Raw genomic sequence first — 25,008 nt, forward strand, 5'->3', positions numbered from 1 at the left:
AATGCCTTACCCTTTAAACAACACAGGGATTGTTTGTCCATATATTGCAATATATTTAAGCTGGCCAACTACGTCAAAGTCATCCCATATCTGGCCAGTCCTACGCTCAATTTTATCTGATTCATTAAGAATTCTATTGCTTCATTATACATTTTACAAAGGGACTAAGTTTTACCTGCAACTTACTTGCTGCTTTCAAAGTAAAACTCATTTGGAAATGACAATATCCCCTTTAATGTTTTTTTCAGGTGGACAAGACCCTGCCAAACCCATTCAGACATAACTTCAGAGGCAAAGAACATGTGGGACTTCCCACCAGGGCCAGTATTCCAGGCCATAACTTCTTGTACCCCCGGGAATTGAACCCCTTGTAGAGGTGAGTGGCTCCTCAGATTTTAACACCTTTTCTATGGGAATTGTGAAGTTGGGGTGTTAATTCCATTACTTCTCCAATTACTGCCTAAAGGACACCACTTAGTGCTGCTCTTCACACCTTCCCACCATTAACTTACTCTTCTCTATCCATCAATACTATTTCATCTACTCCATCCCCCGACACTGCTCAATGATTCTCCCACACCTCCTCTGCATGCTCTACCTATTCTTCAACTCAGGGCTCGTCTTAGCAACTGTGGGGCCCAATTAGAACCATTTTGGACAGCCCCCCCTCAACAGAGTGTTGCTGGCTGGAATGGGGTTTCAGGGTTGGGTAGACAAATAGTACCCTACCTTTTTACCTCTCGCTTGTTCCATTGGGCCCCAACATTTCATGGCAAAATGTGTCCCCCAAGCATATTATATAGAGAGGCAGGAAATGGGGCAAACAGGGCAAGAGAGGGGGGGAGGAAATAAGGGCTCAGTGGGGCAATTGGGGCGGCTGGGCTGATTGGGGTCAGGGGCAGGCTGGACAGCTGTATGCAAACATTTCAACATATGACAGTCACAAGGGGGTCTAAAAAGATTTTGTGGCCCCATTTACTTACAATGACCATCTACTTTCATGACATACTGTCTCTAAGCATTTGGTGACACACCTGCATGTGGGCTCCGATGGGTTGAAAGCCTGAAAAATTAAACATAGTCTGGGATAACCCCAAGGCACCAGGCCTGGGGAGAGGGGGTGATAGCGGAATTCTTAGCTATAATGGATACTTCCGGGATGTTAATGGTGTTAGTTGGGGGAAAGAGAACCATTTCCATTTTAGAGAGGTTTAATTTAAAGTGTGACATCCAAGTAGAGATAGTGGACAGGCAGGAGGAGACACGAGTTAAGAGTTCTAGATTAGGATCAGGAGAGGAGAAATAGATCTGAGTATCGTCAGTATAGAGGTGGTAGTGGAAACCATATGAGTTGATTAGTTTGCTGAGGGAGGAAGTATAGAGGGAGAATAGTAATGGTCCCAGGACAGAGCCTTGAGGAACTCCAACAGAAAGAGGTAGGGGAGAAGATGCTACTCCATTGTAGGAGACACTGAAGGAACGATTGGTGAGGTAAGATAAGGTAAGGATTGGAGGAGGAGAGGATGATCCACAGTGTCAAATGTAGCGGAAAGATAAAGTAGTATTAGTAGTGAGAAGTGGTTATTGGCTTTTGCTGTTAGAAGGTCGTTAGTTTGTCGGGTTAGGGCAATTTCAGTGGGATCCAGTAGGTTATTGTCAGAGCCGAGTCGTACTGAAAAAGACCGAATCCCGAACGGAATCCTGGATTTGGTGCATCCCTAGTTATTTTCAGTAGCAATCTGAGAGTGGGAGCCAAACTGTACTGAAAGATTATGTGCTGATAAGGGAGTGGAGAGGGAGGAGACAAAGGAAACAAACATCTCTGATTATTTAGGGGTAGCGAAAATAAACATTCTGCATCAGCAGCACGGCCATTACCAGTTTTTCTTGTCTGACTGTAATTCAATTCTCCAGCATTCAGCACCTTCTCTTCCCCGTCCTGCCCACTCCTGTCACTCTCACTCCTGCCACATAAGTCCCGCCCACTGCCTGGCAACAAGGACTCTGACCAGGCCCAGGACTAGGGTTGGACAGAAGAGGCACCTGCCTAGGGCGCAATCTTGTCTGGGCTCACTGCTTCAGGACAACACTCTGGTCGGGCTACGGAGCACAACTTGGGTCGGATTGAAGTACAATGAGAAGGAGAGAAACAATAACTGTCTCAAAGCAGTTCCATCCTGAAGTGTTGGCTCCTTCTCAAAGCTCAAGATCAGGCACAAAGCTCTGAGATGGTGACTCTACACCAATATTACAGCTAAAATAAAATACATTTGTTGGTTCAAGTGTAACAGTTTAAATGCTAGAGTGAATTATTTGCAATGTAAACTGTGTAATTTAGAAATAGAAAGTAAGCCATAAAAATCATGACAGAATCCCTTTAAATCTACTAGAAAATCATATAAACATTAAATAAAGCCAATAGGCTGGTTTTACGTCCAATAAGGATTAATTATATCTTAGTTGGGATCAAGTACAAGCGACTGTTTTATTATTACACAGAAAAAGGAAATCATTAAAAAAAAAAAAGTGGATTATTTGGATAATATGGAGTCAATGGGAGATGGTCTTTTTGTAATTTGGAACTTTCTGTATAACAGGGTTTCCAGATAACAGATCCCATACCTGTTATCTATTATTTATCTATCTATTTATCTATCCATCTGTCTCTCTCTCTATCATCTATCTGTCTGTCTGTCTATCTATTATCTATCTATTTATTATCTATCTATCTATTATCTATCTATTATCTATCTATTATCTATCTATCTATCTATCTATCAATCTATTTATTATCTATCTATCTATCTATCTATCTATCTATCTATCTATCTATATCTCTATCTATCTATCTATTATCTATCTATCAATCTATTATCTATCTATCTATCTATCTATCTATTTATTATCGATCTATTATCTATCTATTTATTATCGATCTATTATCTATCTATTTATTATCGATCTATTATCTATCTATCTATCTATCTATCTATCATCGATCTATTATGTATCTATCTATCTCTCTCTATCATCTATCTATCATCGTCGATCTATTTATTCACTATTTATCACAGTGGATATACAGTAAGTTCCATGTGGGTGAAATACAAGGTTGAACCTTTATAAAAACTGGTCAAGAACATAGAATGTGAGCTCTTTGGGGCAGGGATCAATGTCTTGTATCTTTCAGCAATTAGGGTTGCCACCTGGAATGTAAAAATTATGGTTGATCCCAATGTTATTAATAGGGAATAAAGATAAATATATAGGAAGGTCAGTGATCCCAATGTTATTAATAGGGAATAAAGATAAATATATAGGAAGGTCAGTGATCCCAATGTTATTAATAGGGAATAAAGATAAATATATAGGAAGGTCAGTGATCCCAATGTTATTAATAGGGAATAAAGATAAATATATAGGAAGGTCAGTGATCCCAATGTTATTAATAGGGAATAAAGATAAATATATAGGAAGGTCAGTGATCCCAATGTTATTAATAGGGAATAAAGATAAATATATAGGAAGGTCAGTGATCCCAATGTTATTAATAGGGAATAAAGATAAATATATAGGAAGGTCAGTGATCCCAATGTTATTAATAGGGAATAAAGATAAATATATAGGAAGGTCAGTGATCCCAATGTTATTAATAGGGAATAAAGATAAATATATAGGAAGGTCAGTGATCACAATGTTATTAATAGGGAATAAAGATAAATATATAGGAAGGTCAGTGATCCCAATGTTATTAATAGGGAATAAAGATAAATATATAGGAAGGTCAGTGATCCCAATGTTATTAATAGGGAATAAAGATAAATATATAGGAAGGTCAGTGATCCCAATGTTATTAATAGGGAATAAAGATAAATATATAGGAAGGTCAGTGATCCCAATGTTATTAATAGGGAATAAAGATAAATATATAGGAAGGTCAGTGATCCCAATGTTATTAATAGGGAATAAAGATAAATATATAGGAAGGCCAGTGATCCCAATGTTATTAATAGGGAATAAAGATAAATATATAGGAAGGCCGGTATTTTTTTCCCGAAAAGGTGGCAACCCTAGTCACAATGGAACCTAATGAGGTTATGTGATCTGCCCAGGGCCCAGTGAATGGAGTGGGGAACCATAAAAAGTCCCATGTGGTCTGGCTCTGCTCCACTTTTTAATTGCACAGTACCTTAAATTGTAAGCTCACTGGGGCAGGGACAGGTGGGAACATGATAGGGACCTTGTAAGCTCACTGGGACAGGGACTGATGGGAATGTTACTGATTGTAACCCACTGAATGAGTCACTGACTGTCACCCACTGAATGAGACTCACTGACTGTCACCCACTGAATGAGTCACTGACTGTCACCCACTGAATGAGTCACTGACTGTCACCCACTGAATTAGTCACTGACTGTCACCCACTGAATGAGACTCACTGACTGTCAACTACTGAATGAGACTCACTGACTGTCACATACTGAATGAGACTCACTGGCTGTCAGCTACTGAATGAGACTCACTGACTGTCACATACTGAATGAGACTCACTGGCCGTCAGCTACTGAATGAGACTCACTGGGCAACATTGGGTAAATTGTTGCATAAACAGATGAAATTATATTATTTGAGGGAATAAATGAACCCAGGGGCTGTGGGAATGAGGATTCTGATGCAGAGTGACACCCAGATCCAATGTTTACAGAAGAGAAGAGACAACAGGCTGCACCCGATTAGGCCCCTCCCTTCCTTCCTGCTGTACAAATATTCTTTCCTTGTGTTGCTCAGATCTCCTGTGAGTCGGTTACAGGCTGGGGCCCCTGATTTCTCTGCACAGTCTGCGAGTGGAACAGGTACGACTGCTTTACATCAGGATCTCAGGAGCAGCTCCAGGCTGGGGGAGGGGCTGAATTATTGATCTGCAGGCTGGATATCATTGGCACATTCTATAAACACATGTACCAACCTCATCAAACTTTCCTGTTAACTTATTGCTTGGCAGTGGCTACCTGTGATACAGACACCGGGCTCTTATTCACAGCAGTGGGAGGAGCCAAACATTTGGGACATTACTTAGAGAGCTGGTCAAAGCCCAGGAGACATTCCCTTTTTCCCTTGGGCTGCTCCCTGTATGTCATGTTGATGCCAATGTTATTAGTAGAGGAGAAATGTTAAAGAGATATGAAGGGTGGGCACCTAATCCAGTGGTGAGACCTCAGCTGCAGGTGGTTGATGGGTGCCAGGAAAATGTGCCAAGATGCTAATAGTCCACTAATCTGCCAACAGTAACAGTTATATCACTTGTAAATCTTTATATTGCCTTTATATTTCAGGTTTGAAATCTCCCCCTGGCAGCCATGTCCCATGGTAAGTGATTTGGTTACAGTACAAGGGGCACCCAACTTATTTTTGAGCCTTGCCAATGTGTCTCTGGCAGAAGCCCAAAAGCCTAGGGTTTGACTCAGAGCTCAGGGCACCAAATATGACAATAACAAAGCAATATAAACTCACAGATCCAATTTGTTATTGTTCTGATGCCAAATGCCTGACCCTGCCCCATCCCAGTTATTTATTTTCCCTCTGGGCACCGTTGTTCTTGTCCTTATTCTTCTTCTATCTCTGTCCTTTCTCCTTCTTTGTTCCTTCTGTTGCTCCCGCTCAGCTGAATGTCATTTCCCAGCTCCCCAAAGTTTCTGACATCAAGCAAAGTTAAATGACACACACAAAGCTCTACTCCACTGGTGCAAAGTTGGGGTCCACTTTGTTGGGGTTAGAGAGGTGGCCTCTGGTTTTTTAAACCACTATAGTTCTCCTTTAAGAAAATGAAGAGAAGCCATCTCAGATGTCGTTTATGAAGGACATTGGCATACTTGTGATTATAGTGGCAAGTAGATGGTGATCCAAATGGTACTTCCAGGTGTTATCTTGCCTGAATTGCCTGTGGGTGTCAAAACACCCCAAATATCATTGCCCTATAAACAAGGAGGTCATTCGGAAATTATAATATCCCCAATAATGTTTTTTCAGGTGGACAAGACCCTGCCCAACCCATCAAGACTCAACCTCAGTGGCAAAGAACACCTGGGACCTCCCACCAGGGCCAGTATTCCAGGCCATACCCTGTTGTACCCCCTGGAATTGAACCCCTTGTAGAGGTGAGATTTTAAAACCTTTTTTAGGGGAAATGTGAAGTTGGGAGTGTGAATTCCATTGCTTCTCTTATTACTGCCTAAAGGACACCACTTAGTGCTGCTCCTCACACCTTTCCACCATTAACTTACTCTTCTCTATCCATCAATACTATTTCATCTACTCCATCCCCCGACACTGCTCAATGATTCTCCCACACCTCATCCGCATGCACTACCTATTCTTCAACTCGGGCTCGTCTTAGCAACTGTGGGGCCCAATTAGAACCATTTTGGAAAGCCCCCCTCAACAGAGTGTTGCTGGCTGGAATGGGGTTTCAGGGTTGGGTAGACAAATAGTACCTTACCTTTTTACCTCTCGCTTGTTCCATTGGGCCCCAACATTTCATGGCACAATGTGTCCCCCAAGCATATTATATAAAGAGGCAGGAAATGGGGCAAACAGGGCAAGAGAGAGGGGGAGGAAATAAGGGCTCAGTGGGGCAATTGGGGCGGCTGGGCTGATTGGGGTCAGGGGCAGGCTGGACAGCTGTATGCAAACATTTCAACATATGACAGTCACAAGGGGGTCTAAAATTTTGTGACCCCATCTACTTACAATGACCATCTACCTTCATGACATACTGTCTCTAAGCATTCGGTGACACACCTGCATGTAAATCAGTCACTGTGAGAATACACAAGCATTGCATGACAACCTAAATGTGGCACTATAATAACAAATCACTGAGCGTGAACTCACAAACCTTTGTATTCTTACACTAAATACACCTTGTAGAAAAATCCTGGTCAAGCTCCATGTTACTGGCAAGACTGGTTCACCCTGTATATCACATGTTTATTAGGAGCCTTAAGTCATTCACTGTAGGTGTGGTTTACTCATATTGTTAAAACAGGTGGTCTGGTGAAAAAAAGGGTTAACTATGTTATTTTTAGGGATTATTATTATTATTAACATGTATTTGGGAAGATTCTCATTCATCCAGGTCATGGAATATCTGTAGAAATAAATCAAATCAACTTGACTTGCTGTGGTTTCTGAATTCAGTTCTGAATTGATAAAGTCAGTCGGGTGAAACGTCTTCTGGTGGCAGAATTATGGACTGGAGAGGTGACAGTGTCTGGCAGGGAAGGCCAATTAATAGAGAGTAAAGCTGGTCATACACTAGAAGATCCGCTCGTTTGGCCAAATGAGTGGATCTTTCCCCGATATGCCCACCAACGCAGGACTATATTCCGCTAGGCTGAACGATCAGATTACAACGAGGATCAATGGGCTCCGACGGGTCAATCGCCTGGAAAAGGAAACCTTCTCGATCGATATCGTGGCCAGATATCGATTGCAAAGACACATTGGAAGCCCCCATATAAACTGCCGAATTGGTGATCAATATCGGCAGCTTTAATCTGCCCGTGTATGGCCAACTTTACAGTAGTCTAGACGTGATATGACGAGAGAGTGAATAAGAATTTTGGCAGCACCTTGGGTAATAAATGATCGTACAGTATTTTGGATATGTTCCTTAGGTGGAAGTGACGTGATTTAACAAGTGACTGGATATAAGAAGTGAAGGACAGGGCAGAATCTAGGATAACCCCAAAGCACTGGGCCTGGGGGGATGGGGTGATAGTGGAATTGTTAACTACGATAGATACCTGGGATGTTACAGGTGTTAGTTGGGGGAAAGTGAACCATTTCCATTTTAGACAGATTTCAATTAAGGTAGCGTTGTGACATCCAAGTAGAGATAGTGGACAGGCAGGAGGAGACCTGAGTTAAGAGTTCTAGATTAAGATCAGGAGAGGAGAGATAGATCTGAGTATCGTCAGCATAGAGGTGGTAGTGGAAACCATACGAGTTGATTAGTTTGCTGAGGGAGGAAGTATAGAGGGAGAATAATAAGGGGCCCAGGACAGAGCCTTGCAGAACCAAAATAGAAAGAGTAGGGGAGAAGATGCTACTCCGTTGTAGGAGACAATGAAGGAACAATAAGTGAGGTAAGAAGAGAACCAGGACAGCGTAGTGTCATGATGACCAAGTGAATGGCAGGATTGGAGGAGGAGAGGGTGATCTACAGTGTCAAGTGCAGCTGAGAGATCAAGTAGTATTAGTAGTGAGAAATGATTGTTGGCTTTAGTGGTTAAAAGGTCATTAGTTAGTCGGGTCAGGGCAGTTTCAGTGGAGTGTTGTGGCTTAAAACCAGATTGTAGGGGGTCCAGCAGGTTATCAGAGAAGAATGAGGTTAGTTGGTTGTAGACTAGGCGCTCAAGTAGTTTAGAGATGAAAGGTAGCAGAGAGATAGGTCGGAGGTTGTCAAGATTGGAGGGATCAAGAGAGGGTTTTTTTCAGAATGGGGGTGACAAGAGCATGTTTTAGTTGAGCAGGCAAGATTCCATTTGAGAGCGAGAGATTAAATAGGTGAGTTAAGATTAGATTAGACAAGGATTGGTATTGTGGAGAAGTTTTGAGGGAATAGGATCAAGCGGCAGGTGGTAAGGTGAGAAGAGGCCAGAAGCTTTGAGACTTCCTCATCAGTGACAGGGGTGAAGGAGCACAGGAGAGACTGGGCAGTGTGGAGGGAGGGTGGTGGAAGTCTAGGGGGGTTGAGTAGTGTAATGTCCCTTCTGATAGTGTCAATTTTGTTTTTGAAGTGCTCAGCAATATCTTGGGCAGAGACAGATGTGCATGGAGGGGGTGGAGAAGGGGAAAGGAGAGTGTTAAAGGTGGAGAAAATTTGTGCTGGTTTTTAGAAAGGGAGTTAATGAGTGAAGTAAAGTAAGTTTGTTTGGCTTGGAAGAGGCTGGTGTTATAGGAGCGCAGGGCAGATTTGTAGCTCCAGATATCCGATTCTAGGGATGCACCGAGTCCACTATTTTAGGATTCAGCCGAATCCTTTGTGAAAGATTCGGCTGAATGGTGACTCAAATCCAACCCCCAATTTGCATATGTAAATTAGGGAAATGACGGGGAAAGAGAACTGAGTGTGCAGTTAAATAATGTTTGACTTCTTTATTTGTGTGATGAAAAGTCACATGATTTTTTGGATTCAGATCGACCAGGCACTTAAATTCGGCCAAAACCTGCTGAAAAAGGTCAAATCCCGAACGGAATCCTGGATTTGGTGCATCCCTAGTTATTTTCAGAATCAAGCTGAGAGGGAGCCAAACTGTACTAAAAGATTATGTGCTGAAACAAATATCTCTGATTATTTAGGGGTAGCAAAAATAAACATTCTGCATCAGCAGCACTGCCATTACCAGTTTTTCTTGTCTGACTGTAATTCAGTTTCTCCAGCATTCAGCACCTTCTCTTCCCCGTCCTGCCCACTCCTGTCACTCTCACTCCTGCCACATAATTCCCGCCCACTGCCTGGCAACAAGGACTCTGACCAGGGCCAGGACTAGGATTGGACAGAAGAGGCATCTGCCTAGGGCGCAATCTTGTCTGGGCTCACTGCTTCTCCTCTATGTCTCCTTCATGAACTACCTACTCCTCAACTCACTATTCCTAAAGCATCAATACTGACCATTTCACCTACTCCACCCTTCCTGATACTACTCACTGGTTCTCCAATACCTACCTATAGTACTCATCAACATAGTGTTTACTCAGATATTTATGTGTATACATATGTACTTTATTTGTTTAGAACGGTTATCCAGAATACTCAGTACCTTGGATTGGATTGAAGTACAATGAGAACAGGAGAAACAATAACTGTCTCAAAGCAGTTCCATCCTGAAGTGTTGGCTCCTTCTCAAAGTTCAGAATCAGGCACAATGCACTGAGATGGTGACTCCACCAATGTTGGTTCAAGAATAACATGAATTGAATTATTTGCAATGTAAACAGTATAATTTAGAAATAAGCCATAAAAATCACCTTTAAATCTACTAGTTAATCATATAAACATGAAATAAACCCAATAGGCTGGTTTTGCCTCCAATAAGGATTAATTATATCTTAGTTGGGATCAAGTACAAGCGACTGTTTTATTATTACACAGATAAAATAGATAATTTTTTAAAAAAATGTGAATTATTTGAAAAAAATGGAGTCTATGGGAGACGGTCTTTCTGCAATTCGGGAACTTTCTGGATAACAGGGTTTCCAGATAACAGATCCCCTACCTGAACTTCATTACCCAAGTTAAGGAATAAAGGCACCATCAGTACATTACCCACAGCCCACAGAACATATTTCAGTTTCTGAATCATTTTGTGACTTCTGAAATATGTTGGACTTGCACTAAACACCAAAAGTGGTAGAAATATTAGATTGAGAGGAAATGTTGTTTCATTAGCTTTCTCTAATCATTAGATATTCAATGTATTCAAGTGATACGAATGACGATAACCGTTCTGATCTTCCTTATTAGGTGGATAACGTTTTGTACCGGAAACAAGGTAAGATGTTGATGTGAATGGGAAACAGAAATCTGCTCATCAGAGCTTACACTCTAGAAGGATAAATGGAAATATAGGAAACAGGGGGTGAGAGTTTCTGTAAGATAAAATACATGGGACTAGGTAAAACAGATTATTATTATTATTATTATTATATTCTGTGGCTTTAGTCAATACAGTTTTTCAGCAGTGACAAACAGACTGTAACAAATCAGTAACCAATGAGGGGTTTTTCAGTAATAGAACAGGGGACCCCAACTTTTTTTTTACCTGTGAGTAACACTCAAATGTAAAAACTGTTAGAGAGCCACTCAAGATTCTATTCCTTGGGGATTCCAAATAAGGCCTGGGATAGGCTAACCAGTAGCTCTATGTGGAGGAGGTTCTGTTGGAGGAAACCTGTGTCTTTATGCCTCTAAAACTTGACTTTAAGTCAAAAATGTAATAACAGGCACTTACTGCAAGGCCACTGGAAACGACATCAACAGGGCCGCCATTAGAAATCACGGGGCCCCGTACAACAACATTTTTGGGGGCCCCTGGGCCCCGTCCACACTGATGCCCACGCTCCATCCCATATCCCGCCCACTCCACATCGCAGTTAAAAGACCACACAGACATCAGCGCTAAAAAATTAACCCCCCCCACAAGTTATAAAAAAGCTATTGATGGTCAGGGCCCCCTTATAAAAAATTGGGGCCCCAAAAAATTTAAAAATAATTTTTTTAAAAAATCATTGGTGGCAGGGGCCCCCTTATAAGTTAAAAACAAATTGGGGCCCCAAAAAAAATTTGGAAAAAAATTGTTTATCTAAAACTGTTTATCTAAAAAATAGAGGAAGTCCTCTGCACTCAACCCAACCCATTATCAATATATTAAGGACATTGAGACATCATATCCCTCAACCTAAAAAAATTCCTCCCCCTTCAACAAAACAGGGATTGTTTGTTCATATTTTTCAATATTTCTCTGTTAACTCTCGGCTCCTCCTCCCAGTTATGTGTGGCTGGCTCCACCTTCTCTACTCAGCTCTTTGTCCTGCCTCAGAAGGTGAAGGAACGTTTTACATTCTTCTCTTATCTTTTAATTTTATTTTTTCTGGACCATTTAACTTTTACAGAAGAAAGGCCCAGCAGCTAAAGGACACGCAGAGCTTTCCATCAGTTGCACACAGCCGACAGGCAGCAGATCTGGCCGGGAAGCACAAACAGAACTGCTGTTACAGAGGCAAAACATGGCAGCAGAGCAGCCGCATGGCACAACCTATAGGGTACACAGAGCTACTCGCTACACACAAGAGTCGATGTTGAGCCTCAGGACAAGGAGAATCCTGATGACGCTGGGGTCAGTGTCAGTGGCGAGTAAATTACATTACTAACTATCGCATTTTACAACAGGAAGTGCAGTAAGTAAAAGGCATGGTAGTTAAAGCTACCGGGAGCCTTAACACACCTTACCCCCTCGCTCTGATCGCTGTAGTAGATCAATAAACGCTGTGCAGAGTGAATCGCTATGCCTAGCAACGGTACTCAGTGTGCGAGTGAGCGCGCCAAACTTTCGCGCTGTTTTTCTTATGGCGCACGGACGTCTTTGGTCTGAGCAGCATTACCGCACCAGTCTTCCAAGCAGCAACATGAGAGTAAGAGAGCAGCCGCGTTTGTGTATAAACACCCAGGCAACCTGAACAAACTCCCACACGGACACTGTACAACACAAGGGGAGCCTCAGGTGACATCTGATTTCTTATACAAATCATAAGTGGCGCTATTACACGGGGGCCATCTAGAGATCTGCGAGCCGTGAATGTATTGTTATTAGCTACCAACACTGAGTAATTAAGATGGAAAAAGCCGACTCCTTAAATGATCTGAGGGCAGACATACAGCCTGCAAAAAGGTCAAGTGAACCAGACAAAATACCAAAGTGCAAAAAATGCAAAAAAGAAGTCAGAGAAGGATTATTGTTCTGACTGTAAGAATACTCCTGAGACAACAGAGTTACTTGAACCTCCAATATTGTCTCCACAACCTGCCTTATCTCACTCAGCAGATGGGCCAACATTAACTCCTAACACTGATGAGAGAGGGTCGTCCCCTGGCCCAATGTTACTCGCATCACCAGCCCCAATCACACAGTCTGTCACAGCGCACGCTTCCACCTCTGCACCCTGGAACCAACCGTCACCAAACCCCCCAACTCAAGTGCCACCTCAGTTTGGTGAATTTTTACAGTGGTTCATGAATACTGTCCAACCAGTTCCCACAACCTCTGCAGATAAACAAGCAAACAAAAAAATTGTAAGGCTGTCTTAACAGCAGATCCCCTCTCAGATGCAGAGGAAGGGTTAGCGCCATATTCCGAGGAGGACAGTATTCCTCACTTAGACATTGATTCATCTGACCACATACAGTCTAATTCTGATACAGACTCAGAGGATGAACAGATGTCAGCCACAAATCCAGAGGTGTCAAAGAAATTACTTAGGGAGATGTTACAGACACTGGAGATAAAAGATGAGACAGTAGCACTGTCCAAAGAAGACAAACTGGGTGTTCAAAAGAAATCCAAATTAACATTCCCTATATTCAATTTGTTTACACAGGCCATAGAAACAGAATGAAATCAACCAGAGAGGCGAGTTGCCTTAACGCAGAGATTCTTAAAAACATACCCGGTGCCTGAAGAGCACCAAAATAAATGGGATAAAGCCCCTAGAGTGGACTCGGCAGTAGCCCGTCTCTCCAGACACACAGCTTTACCAGCCGAGGAAGCGGCATTTAAGGATCCCTTAGATCGCTGCATGGAATCCACATTAAAAAAAATCCTATGTACAAGCAGCAGCAATACTGCGACCTGCAGTGTCTTCTGCAAGCTTGGCCCACCGGAGTTACAAAGTGAGGTAGACAAACTAGTAACCACCTCAGTCAAGGGTCGAGTGTAGGAGGGAGACTGCAAAATTACCTCGGGAATGTGACAGACATATGGGTTCTAACTATAATTCATCAGGGATAGAGAATTCCGTTTTCTCCGGACCTACCACCAAGAAGGTTCCACACCTCATCAACTTCTCCCAACAGGGAACAAATGATACAGCAAGCAGTCCTCTCACTATTACAAGCTGAAGTGATACAAGAAGTCCCACTAGCTCAAAGATACAAGGGTTTTTATTCCAATCTTTTTCTCGTCAAGAAAAAAGAAGGCACCTTCAGGCCAGTGCTGGATTTAAAACCCTTGAACCCAATGTTCACCAATCACAAGTTCAAAATGGAATCCGTCCGATCAGTCATAGCGACTATGGAAACAAACAATTTCATGACATCAATAGAGGTAGTTGGTAATCAGGCAAGGGTCAGGATCCAGAAGTCAGAATAGTCAAAAGCCAGGCAGGGGTCACAACAGGAATCACAAACAGGTTCAGACAAAAATAGCTTAAGCTCAGAAGCACCAGGAACAAATCCTATCAAGGGCAATAACAAGCAGCAACCCTGGGCTTTAAATACTATTTGAATTTCGCGCCTTTGCGCGCTGACGTATGACCTCAGCGCGCCTGTGCCTTTAAATCCCCAGGAGGCGCGCCGCGCGCGCCCTAGAGAGAAGCCGGCGCCAGCGAAGACACGCTGGCCGCGGCTAGAGAGGAGAGCAGTGCGGCGGGCGTCCCCGCTGCACAGGTACCCTGACAGATGGGCTTCATGGCGTCGGCCCTGGAAGCGATCCTGTTCTCAAAATTCCATCTTTGACCACTACAGAACAATTTTCTAGACCAGTGGAATAAGAACCACAAGGACTTACAGCAGGTGATATGTGCATATCTCACACAACCAGACAAAGTGTAATGTGGTGGACAGAGCCAGACAATCTCAGCAAGGGCAGGAGCTGGGCTCCCATCCACTGGGAAGTAGTAACCACGGGCAACAGCCTCAGGGGCTGGGGAGCAGTGTATCACAATCACATGTTACAGGGCATAAGGGCTCCAGGGGAGAACACACTTTCCATCAATATCCTGGAGCTCAGAGCGATCGCTCTAGCCCCGGACGGTTGGATGACACTCCTGCAATCCCATTCAGTGAGAGTACAATCCAACAACGCCACAGCAGTGACATATGTAAACAAGCAGGGAGGCACACGCAGCAAGCGGGCCATGCAGGAAGTCACAAGGATCCTCCAATGGGCAGAGCAAACAGTATCCAATCTATCAGCAGTATTCATACCAGGAATACAGAACTGGGAGGCAGACTAACTGAGCAGAACGACAATCGACCAGGGAGAGTGGTCACTCAACAACGTAGTTTTCCAGCAATTAATACACAGGCGGGGTTCCCCGCAGATAGACATGTTAGCATCAAGACACAACACCAAGATTCTGATCTACTGCGCCAGAACAAGGGATCCAGGGGTAGCATTTGTGGATGCTCTAGTCATTCCCTGGAATTTCAAACTGGTGTATGCATTCCCACCCTTGGCCACCACAATTCTGATTGCACCAGACTGGCCAAACAGGGTATGGTACACAGACTTAGTCCGACTCTCCATATCCAAACCCTGACGATTGCCTCTACGTCCCGACTTACTCACTCAGGGACCCCTCAACCATCCCAGCTTGCCTCTAATTCGTTTGACGGCCTGGGTATTGAAACTGGATGGTGGACTCAACAAGAGTACTCACAGAATGCCATAGATCTTCTGCTACAAGCACGAAAACAGTCTACGGCCAAAGCATGCTACAAGGTATGGAAAACGTTCCTTACATGGTGGGGCCGATTCACTAAATTCGAGTGAAGGATTCGAAGTAAAAAAACTTCGAATTTCAAAGTATTTTTTGGGCTACTTCGACCATCGACTACGACTTCGAATTGAAGGATTCGAAATAAAAATCGTTCGACTATTCGACCATTCGATAGTCGAAGTACTGTCTCTTTAAAAAAAACTTCGACCCCCTAGTTCTCCATCTAAAAGCTACCAAAGTCAATGTTAGCCTATGGGTAAGGTCCCCATAGGCTTTCCTAAGTTTTTTTGATCGAAGGATATTCCTTCGATCGTTGGATTTAAATCCTTCGAAACGTTCGATTCGAAAGATTTAATCGTTCGATCGAAGGAATAATCCTTTGATCGTACAATCGAAGAATTTGCGCTAAATCCTTCGACTTCGATATTCGAAGTCGAAGGATTTCAATTCCTAGTCGAATATCGAGGGTTAATTAACCCCCGATATTCGACCCTTTAATGAATCAGCCCCGGTGTCACCAAAAGGGACTCCATTGGGAGGATGCATACTCATCGGTAGTAATTGCATTATTAGCCCTCCGTAATCTCAAAATTAATCACCACTAATTGTCCTAAGCCACACGAGGTGGGCAGACAGAGCAGAAATCCAACAATTCTTTAAGGGTGTAGCTAGAGCACGCCCCCCCCCAATTGAGACAGCCACTCCCAACCTGGGATCTACCACTGGTGCTGACGGCCTTTTTGGTGGCCATCACATCTGCAAAACGTGTGTCTGAACTTGCCGCATTTTCTTGCAAAGAACTGTGGACTTCTCTTCACTCAAACAAAGCAGTACTCAGGACTGCTCCAGATTTTCTACCCAAAGTAGGTGTCTGAATTCCACATCAACCAGGACATTATACTACCGTCCTTCCGCCCACAACCAGTTCATGAGCGAGAGAAATTATTACACACGTTAGATGTGGTGAGGGCACTTCGAATTTATCATAAGCAAACATCTTCATACAGACATTCAGACAGCCTGTTTGTCTCCTACGCCACTACACAGAGGGCTAGCCATTTCAAAAATAACAATTGCCCATTGGCTAGTACAGACAATCAATATAGCCCACGACTTCCAAAACAAACAGAGACCTTTTTCTGTAAAGGCCCATTCTACAAGGGCACAAAGTAGATCTTGGGCACTTCAATATCTGACAACAGCAGATCAGATATGCAATGTGGCCACTTGGGCCTCACCAAATACTTTTATAAAGTTCTACAAGTTAAACCTTTTTGCTTCACAAAAGTGCTCCAGGCTGCAGTAGCATAGTGAATAGGCAAATTAAGCTACGCAGTCTACAGTTCTACCCACCCTGAAAGAGGGACAGCTTTTGGACGTCCCACTACGTCTGCACTGACAGGAGGGCCGACTAGAGAAAAGGGGGTTTTGTAATTACCGGAAAACCCCTTTCTAGTAGGCCCGAACTGCCAGTGAAGTAAATCCCACCCAGGCTGATTTTAGTATGGGAAATGGGACATCTTTGTCGCTATCATTCTATCTGTTGTCTGTTGGTCTTCTTTCTAACTATGTCTCCACCGACTGAACTTTCCAAAAGAACTGAGGAGAGAAGGTGGAGCCAGCCACACATAACTGGGAGGAGGAGCCAAGACTTAACAGTTTCTGACCTGCCTCCAGAGGTCAAGGATGACATAACCCACTATGTCTGCACTGACAGTTCGGCCAAACTAGAAAGGAATTTTCCGGTAAGTACAAAACCCCCTTATTTAGGCTGGCCAACTACGTCAGCCATTCTTTAATGTCTCAATGTCCTTAATATATTGATAATGGGTTGAGTGCAGAGGACCTCTTGTCTATGTCTATGAATGTTGTGGTCACATGCTCATTGCAACCCTGCTTAATGGTTTAAAAATGATTGTTGTACTTGGTGAACTTTTCCTTTTTTGCTACAGATGAGTGATCTATAAACAAGCTAAGGTCGCAGAATGGGAAGGTGCTTGTGTTGGTAGAAACGTTGGCTGCTGGTTTAATCAAGAAAGCCCAGGGCAGCAGTTGGTTATTCCCTTTTTATGGCTTAAGGCTAATTTGAATATCTTCTTGTGCAACCAACCATGCTGTCTACCATTAAGATAACAATATTTTAATGCTGACACCGGTGGTTTTCAACCCAAATATTTCTGGGTCAACTGTGACAAGCAAATGCCACTTTCAACCTTCCAATCTATATTTTTTAACAAACTCTTTCCAGTTTTACAGACTTCAGATGGGCAAACGCTTTATTCTGTACAAAAGGAGTCAGAGTGCTGCGGCATCCCCCTGATACTCAAGTTAACAGACCCCTATCAACGGGCAGTCCTGCATGCGCATTTATTCTCTGAAAGTGGGTGCTGCAACCCCTACACGGAGGTGAGTTCTTCCCATAGGATTAAGGGGTTGCTCAGCTTTAAATTAAGTCTATGGTCTAAATTCCCCTGAAATATGAATAGGAGAGGCCTGAATAGAAAGATGAGTAATACAAAGTAGTAATAACAATACATGTATAGTTGTACAGAGCTGTTGTTTTTTTAGACGGGGTCAGTGGCCCCCATTTGAAAGCTGGAAAGAGTCAGAAGAAGAAGACAAATAATTCAAAACTATAAAACAGAAAAAATAAAGGCCAGTAAAAAAGCTGCTTAGAATAAGTCATTCTATAACACACTAACAGTTAACATAAAGGTGAACCACCCCTTTAAAGCTATTCATGGTCCCATTTCCATAGGCTTCAGCAGAAAGAAGCATATCAAGCACCAGTTAGTCAGTCATTCTGTATATCAGTGGTGGCTAGTGGGGTGATGTACAATATCAATATATGTGTGAGATACAGATCATTATCCCCAAGGTTTGGGGGTGCAGGAGTATAGAGGGACAGTGGGGTTCCTGACTGATGTACAATATCAATATATGTGTGAGATACAGATCATTATCCCAAGGTTTGGGGGTGCAGGAGTATAGAGGGACAGTGGGGTTCCTGACTGATGTACAATATCAATATATGTGTGAGATACAGATCATTATCCCCAAGGTTTGGGGGTGCAGGAGTATAAAGGGGACAGTGGGGTTCCTGACTGATGTACAATATTAATATATGTGTGAGATACAGATCATTATCCCAAGGTTTGGGGGTGCAGGAGTATAGAGGGAAAGTGGGGTTCCTGACTGATGTACAACATCAATATATGTGTGAGATACAGATCATTATCCCAAGGTTTGGGGGTGCAGGAGTAGAGGGACAGTGGGGTTCCTGACTGATGTACAATATCAATATATGTGTGAGATACAGATCATTATCCCAAGGTTTGGGGGTGCAGGAGTATAGAGGGACAGTGGGGTTCCTGACTGATGTACAATATCAATATATGTGTGAGATACAGATCATTATCCCAAGGTTTGGGGGTGCAGGAGTATAGAGGGACAGTGGGGTTCAGCCTGAGTATTAGCCAAATATCTCCAGGCCTATACGAGTCCAACAAGACTCATGACTTGGATCATTCTTTTCCAGCTGCAGGTTGAAGCCCCACCGGGGTACCCCATTGGATTTATAATGTTCAAAGATTCCAGACGTGGCCTGACATTCTCCATCCATGATGAACAACGGGAGCTCATATTCACATCTCAGTTCAAATCTCATTCCTTCCTAAAGAAACCCATTGAGGTACGACAAAAAACAAAAAAAAATTTACTTGTATAAAGAAAGAGATTTATGAATATCCATTATACTTAATTTAAGGTTTATAATAATGATGGTTCCCCTTCAATAACAGATATAATCACATTATAATCCTTCCTCCTCCTTATCCATCAGATCTGCAGTGTACAAGGGAATCATCCCGTGGGCCAGATATCAAAGACCAAAGGGAAACCCTCAAAAATTCTCATTCAGTTTCCCAAGGACCTTGAGGTTAAAATGAAAGCGGTGATCCTGGCCACCTACCTGTATATGGTAAGTGTTCCATTTCAGCTCATCATAACCTGCTCAGTAATCCTGTGAATTATCTGATGAAATCCTGCATTATAAGTGTTTTATACTCTATATGATGTTCCCAATAAATGTTTTTTTCTGTAACTGCTAAAGCTAACTCTAATATTGGTCAATAGAAAGTCAGCCTCTGATAAATGTCAGAATATAGAAGATATAGATCCATATATGGTCCACTTCCATAGATCTTCTACACTACCTACCTCCAGCTCCACAACAGCAGAAATAAACAACAGCCCAAATAAATCTCCCTATTACCCTATATAAACTCCTCTCTATAACACTTCCTATTGCTCCATGTAACCCTCCATATAATTACTATGTCCCTGGGGAGGCAGGATAGCATCAAGCCCAAAGGAGGGTGGAGCTGTGCTGGGGGATGTTTCTAGCCCAGTCCCAGGCCTGAAGCAGTTGGAAAGTCGTGATCCAAAGTCTGCTGTGAGTAATACTTTTAAAAAAGGTTTAATATGGAAAAGGCTGATTTTTTTGGAAGAGACATTGATTACAGCAGTGCAGGAAAGTAAAGATGCCACATTTAAAATCTGGGAAGGTGGTCTTAAAGGGATTCTGTCATGATTTTTATGCTCTCATTTTTATTTCTAAATGACACTGTTTACACTGCAAATAATTCACTGTACAATATAAAATGTCATTCCTGAACCAGCAAGTGTATTTAGTTGTAATATTGGTGTGTAGGTGCATCTCAGGTCATTTTGCCTGGTCATGTGATTTCAGAAAGAGCCAGCACTTTAGGATGGAACTGCTTTCTGGCAGGCTGTTGTTTCTCCTACTCAATGGAACTGAAGGAGTCTCAGTGGGACCTGGGTTTTACTATTGAGTGTTGTTCTTAGATCTACCAGGCAGCTGTTATCTTGTGTTAGGGAGCTGCTATCTGGTTACCTTCCCATTGTTCTGTTGTTTGGCTGCTGGGGGGGAAAAGGGAGGGGGTGATATCACTCCAACTTGCAGTACAGCAGTAAAGAGTGATTGAAGTTTATCAGAGCACAAGTCACATGACCAGGGGCAGCTGGGAAACTGACAATATGTCTAGCCCCATGTCAAATTTCAAAATTGAATATAAAAAAATCTGTTTGCTCTTTTAAGAAATGGATTTCAGTGCAGAATTCCGCTGGAGCAGCACTATTAACTGATGCCTTTTGAAAAAAAAAATTTCCCATGACAGTATCCCTTTAAACTAGGGTTGCTACCTTTTTTTTTTTTTACGAAAACGGGCAGGGGGCGGGCTGGTGACATAGGTGGGGGGCTGGTGATGTTGGGGTCGGGTGACATTAGGGGCTGGATTTATGACATGGTGAACAAGGATTGGCTGATTGCCGGGTCATTCCAAAAACCGAGCTGACCAGGTGAAATCCAGACAGGTGGCTAATTCTGCTGGAAATGGAACGACAGAAAAGCACAAGTGAAGCAGAGAAAGAAAAGAATCAGTGTCAGATTAACCAGTTGGATGCCGAGTTCCTCTCTCTAAAGAAAGAAATAGGAGAACAAAGTGCAGCAATTGAACGACTAACATGGGAAGTGCAATGTGAGGAGATAAAGCTCAACTATACGTTTAACATTTTAAATGTTAATAAAGATTCTGCTGAGCAAAATGTACTTTCAGTGAGTTCTGATGAATGTATCCCAGAATCCTCAGCTGGTCCCAGTAAATCAAACATGGCTGCTGCTGTATTCCTGTGTGCAGATGAGCCAATGCAGTAGGGGGGTCCAGAGGGGGGGCCCTGGGACAGCAATCCTGCCCCCCCCCCAGTCTGATCTTGAATCCAGCACAAATAAATCCTGAAAATGATAACCCACAAGCTGCAGTGAGAAATAAAACTTCTACAGCGAGTGTTCTGCTGGGGGTCACTATTTCAGCCCTAGAGCTTCCCATAGGCTGGAGGAAGAGCTGGAGGTTCTGTTCAGAAAACAGATCAATGAATTCTTCAGAGTTTGGTTCATTGGAGATAGAATGAAGAGGATGGTGGGTAAATATAAGAAGTGCGCAGGGTATGCTCAGCAATGTATCCATATACTGATAAAGTGGCAGATATTGTATCAGCAATTCTTACAGTCTGATAGAAAGTCATTGTATAACTCCAGATCTGAGCTGCCATTAAGGGACTGCCCTTCCTCTATGGCACCCAGCGCTATCAGGAATACAAACAGTCCCAGAGTCCCGGCCAAGATGAGGGTGTTATTTGCTTGTGTTTCCAGGGGAAGATGTAAGTCAGGGCAAATGTAAAATGTAAAGACATAAATGAAAGGAACTGCCCCAGAGATGAGTGTCCGGGTGAGTTAGAGACAATGAAACACTTTCGATACCAGTGTTCCTTTAGCAGAAAAGTCTTGAGGGAAGTTGCAAGGGATTTAAAGGAGAAGGAAAGGCTAAAATTAAGTAAGCGTTATCAGAAAGGTCTATATAAATACACCAGTAACCCCTCAAAGTAATGCTGCTCTGAGTCCTCTGTCAAAAGAAACAGCACATTTCTTTCCTTCTATTGTGTACTCATGGGCTTCTGTATCAGACTTCCTGTTTTCAGCTTAAACCTCCAGGGCTTGGGCTTGAGCATGCTCAGTTTGCTCCTCCCTCCCTTCCCTGTTATAATCTGAGCCCAGAGCTATGAGCGAGCAGGGAGAGACTCAGGCAGGAAGTGATGTCACACCAAGTGAATATGGCAGTTTCTATCCTAAACAAACAGAGAGAAATTCTAGAGCTGTTACTCAGGTATGGTTAACATTCTACAGAATAAATATAGTGTAATAGCTTGTACTATTGTGGCTAAACTATTGGCAATAAACTTCTTGGGTACCTTTCCTTCTCCTTTAAAGTTGCCCCACCTGAAAAAAACAGCCTTAAGCCCAGTTAGTATATGGGGATTTCAGACAGTCCAGAGACCTCAATAAAAGCACCCTGTTTGGACTAAATGCTGCAGTTATTTATCATCTGTGGAATGCAGGGAGTTTAAAATCTGCAAAACAAATTCTTTTGTCTATGGAAACGGGTTAGAGCTTGATATTTAACGATCTAAAAGATATGTAGGGACCCCTGGGGTTAAATGTGTCCCTATGGCTTTAATTCTCTATACTTCCTGATCTCCCTAGTTGCTGGGCGGATTGCCCTGTAGCTTGAGGCAATCTGTATAGTTATATTATTGGCCTGGAGGCTCTGTGACCACATCCTGATACCCTCTGGTATAGTGAGTGAGAAGGGGCGGAGCTTCCTCTTTGGCTGCTGGATGCTGATCTGGCTGGGTGTGCCCAGGGAGCCTGGTTACCGCAAGGCCCAGAAAGCCAGGTGGACACTATTGCCTCAGGGAGGTCCACTGTGTTGTCTCTGGAGGACATTCCCTGGCATCTCCCTCTGTCAGCTCTGTGTGAGCAGGTGTATATTTATACTGCCACTGCCTCTGTACCACTGCAAGTAACCTATGGATCATTTGTCTTGGACCAATAAAAGTTATTTTGTTATATTGCAAGAACCTCCTGGTGCCCATTCTTTTCCTGTTTTATTGCACAGTAGCCTGTGGGAGTTGGAGTTGCTCTACACCACACCTGAAATCTCCTACTTAGCGAAGGCCCTCGTCTGAAGTGTTTGAGTAACATGTAACCTAAACTCTAAGCACTAGCTGGATATTAATCCCATTGGCCTGTATAGCCCAAGATAGCGGTACATATATTCATATGAAATAATCTCATACAGATTACTAAAAAAATATGGATTGGTCTTTTCTGTGTTCATTTGATGTAATTATTGGAATTGTTTTTGTAAATTTATTACAAGAATTTTTTTAATAAAACAGAAATTTCCTCCTATTGCCCTTATCGAACCCCTCCCTATAACTCATCCTATTGGTCCTTTTTAAACATTTCTCTTAAATGTTTCTCTGTTTACAGAAATATCGTGTGGATGAGATTAACAGTCAAGCTGCTGCAGCGGACGGCTAGAACTGAGGTGCTGGTTAGGCCAGTGCTCATAAACTTCTGCTATGGGGGGCTTGGGAGAATGGAGGGTCCTCACGCTTTCCAACTTTCCTCGTGAAATTGAGTTCAGTGACTCCATCATATTCCAGTCAGGAGTTCTCCATCCCTGTTCATAACTCAGTAATCCAGTGTAATATTTGCTGTAAATTCTTCAAGGTCACATTTATGGACTAATTCAATAAATTTCTTTATTTTTGGTATGTGGTGCTTTTTTAATCTTTCTTTATATTTTTCTCTGATACTCAGGTTTCTTTGCAAAAAGAGTTGTTAAAGGAGCAGGGAAGACTAAAAGTAAGTAAGCTTTATCATAAAGGTCTATATAAATACACCAGTAATCCCTCAAAGTAATGCTGCTCTGAGTCCTCTGTCAAAAGAAACAGCCCATTTCTTTCCTTCTATTGTGTACTCATGGGCTTCTGTATCAGACTAACTGTTTTCAGCTTAAACCTCCAGGGTTTGGGCTTGAGCATGCTCAGTTTGCTCCTCTCTCCCTCCCCTTCCTGCTGTAATCTGAGCTCAGATCTATGAGTGAGCAGGGAGAGACTCAGGCAGGAAGTGATGTCACACCAAGCTAATATGGCAGCTGCTATCCTAAACAAACAGAGAGAGTTTTTAGAGCTGATAACTCAGGTATGGTAAAGCATTCTACAGAATAAATATAGTGTTATAGCTTGCATTATTGTGGCTAATCTATTGGCACTAAACTGCTTCTGTAGCTTTCCTTCTCCTTTAAAGGAGAAGGAAAGGTCTTTTAACTTGGGGGTGACAAAAGTTAGGCAAGTGATCCCATTTACTTACCTGAAACACAGGGCTGGTGTTCCTATAAGGGAAAAACTGCACCAGTCTGGGATTTCTCCAGTGAGCACCACGGAGTGATCATCTTCCGGCTTCTTCTTTCTTCTCGTGGCTGCGCATGTTCAGTAGAGTAAAAAGTCGCTATTTTTTCTAGTGCGCAAGCGTCTGCCCCAGGAAATTTGAAGAAAGAAGAAGCAGGAAGATGATCACTCCATGGTGCTCGCTGGAAGAATCCCCAGTCCGGTGCCGTTTTCTCCTGATCGTAGCACTGACCTGGGGTTTCAGGTAAGTACATGCAATCACTTGAGGCTGCCTAACTTTTCGCACCCCCAAATTAAAAGACTGTTCCTCCTCCTTTAAGGCCACCATATGTGACATTAAGGGGCCGATTTATCAAGGGACGAATTGGAAAACCTCATTTTTAAATTCGAATTTCGAGGTCATTTTAGGGACAGATTTATCAAGGGTCGAATTGAAAATTTGTATTAAAAAAAAAACGAATTTCAAGCTATTTTTGTGTACTTCGACTAGGGAATAGTACAAGTTTGAATCGAATTTGAAAAAAAATGTGAAAATTTGAATATTGAAATTTATCATGTGCTGTCTCTTCAAAACTTCGATTTTGACCATTTGCCATCCAAAACCTGCCGAATTGCTGTTTTAAAAATAGATTTTATTGTGCGTGTATATATATATATATTTGTGTATGTCTTTACAAGGAAGGTAATATGTAAGTTCTTGCAGTGATATTGGGGAATCACACAGAAAGGCTGGGCAGTTGTGCCTTTCCAATCCAATTAATGTAATTTTTGCTGCACATATGACTCACTTAAAGGGAAACTTCCATGGATAAAGGATCACTAAGGTATCTGTGTGTTTCTGGCCACAACCACAAATGGTCACAAATGCCATCTGTCTCTTCCATGGATGGCATTCA

The 25,008-nt window shown here is 42.6% G+C and overlaps 1 protein-coding gene across 1 annotated transcript; it reads left to right on the forward strand.

Moving 5' to 3' along the window:
• The first annotated feature begins 4,766 nt into the window (after positions 1 to 4,766).
• Positions 4,767 to 23,476, forward strand: LOC108711793 (phospholipid scramblase 1). Its single transcript, XM_018253842.2, has 8 exons — positions 4,767 to 4,854; positions 5,335 to 5,368; positions 6,029 to 6,156; positions 10,530 to 10,557; positions 17,529 to 17,686; positions 18,819 to 18,971; positions 19,122 to 19,259; positions 23,190 to 23,476. The coding sequence occupies exons 2-8, from the start codon at positions 5,359 to 5,361 to the stop codon at positions 23,238 to 23,240; spliced, it is 666 nt and encodes a 221-aa protein (XP_018109331.1). The 5' UTR covers positions 4,767 to 4,854; positions 5,335 to 5,358; the 3' UTR covers positions 23,241 to 23,476.
• The last annotated feature ends 1,532 nt before the right edge of the window (positions 23,477 to 25,008 follow it).

This window comes from Xenopus laevis, chromosome 3L (genome assembly GCF_017654675.1).
Source record: "Xenopus laevis strain J_2021 chromosome 3L, Xenopus_laevis_v10.1, whole genome shotgun sequence".
Taxonomy (NCBI): domain Eukaryota; kingdom Metazoa; phylum Chordata; class Amphibia; order Anura; family Pipidae; genus Xenopus; species Xenopus laevis.

Excerpts from the sequence above, each read along its gene's own strand:
- LOC108711793 (XM_018253842.2), top strand. Across the intron at positions 6,157-10,529 it reads GAATTGAACCCCTTGTAGAG|GTGGATAACGTTTTGTACCG; the intron begins GTGAGATTTTAA and ends CTTCCTTATTAG. Across the intron at positions 18,972-19,121 it reads TCCTAAAGAAACCCATTGAG|ATCTGCAGTGTACAAGGGAA; the intron begins GTACGACAAAAA and ends CTTATCCATCAG.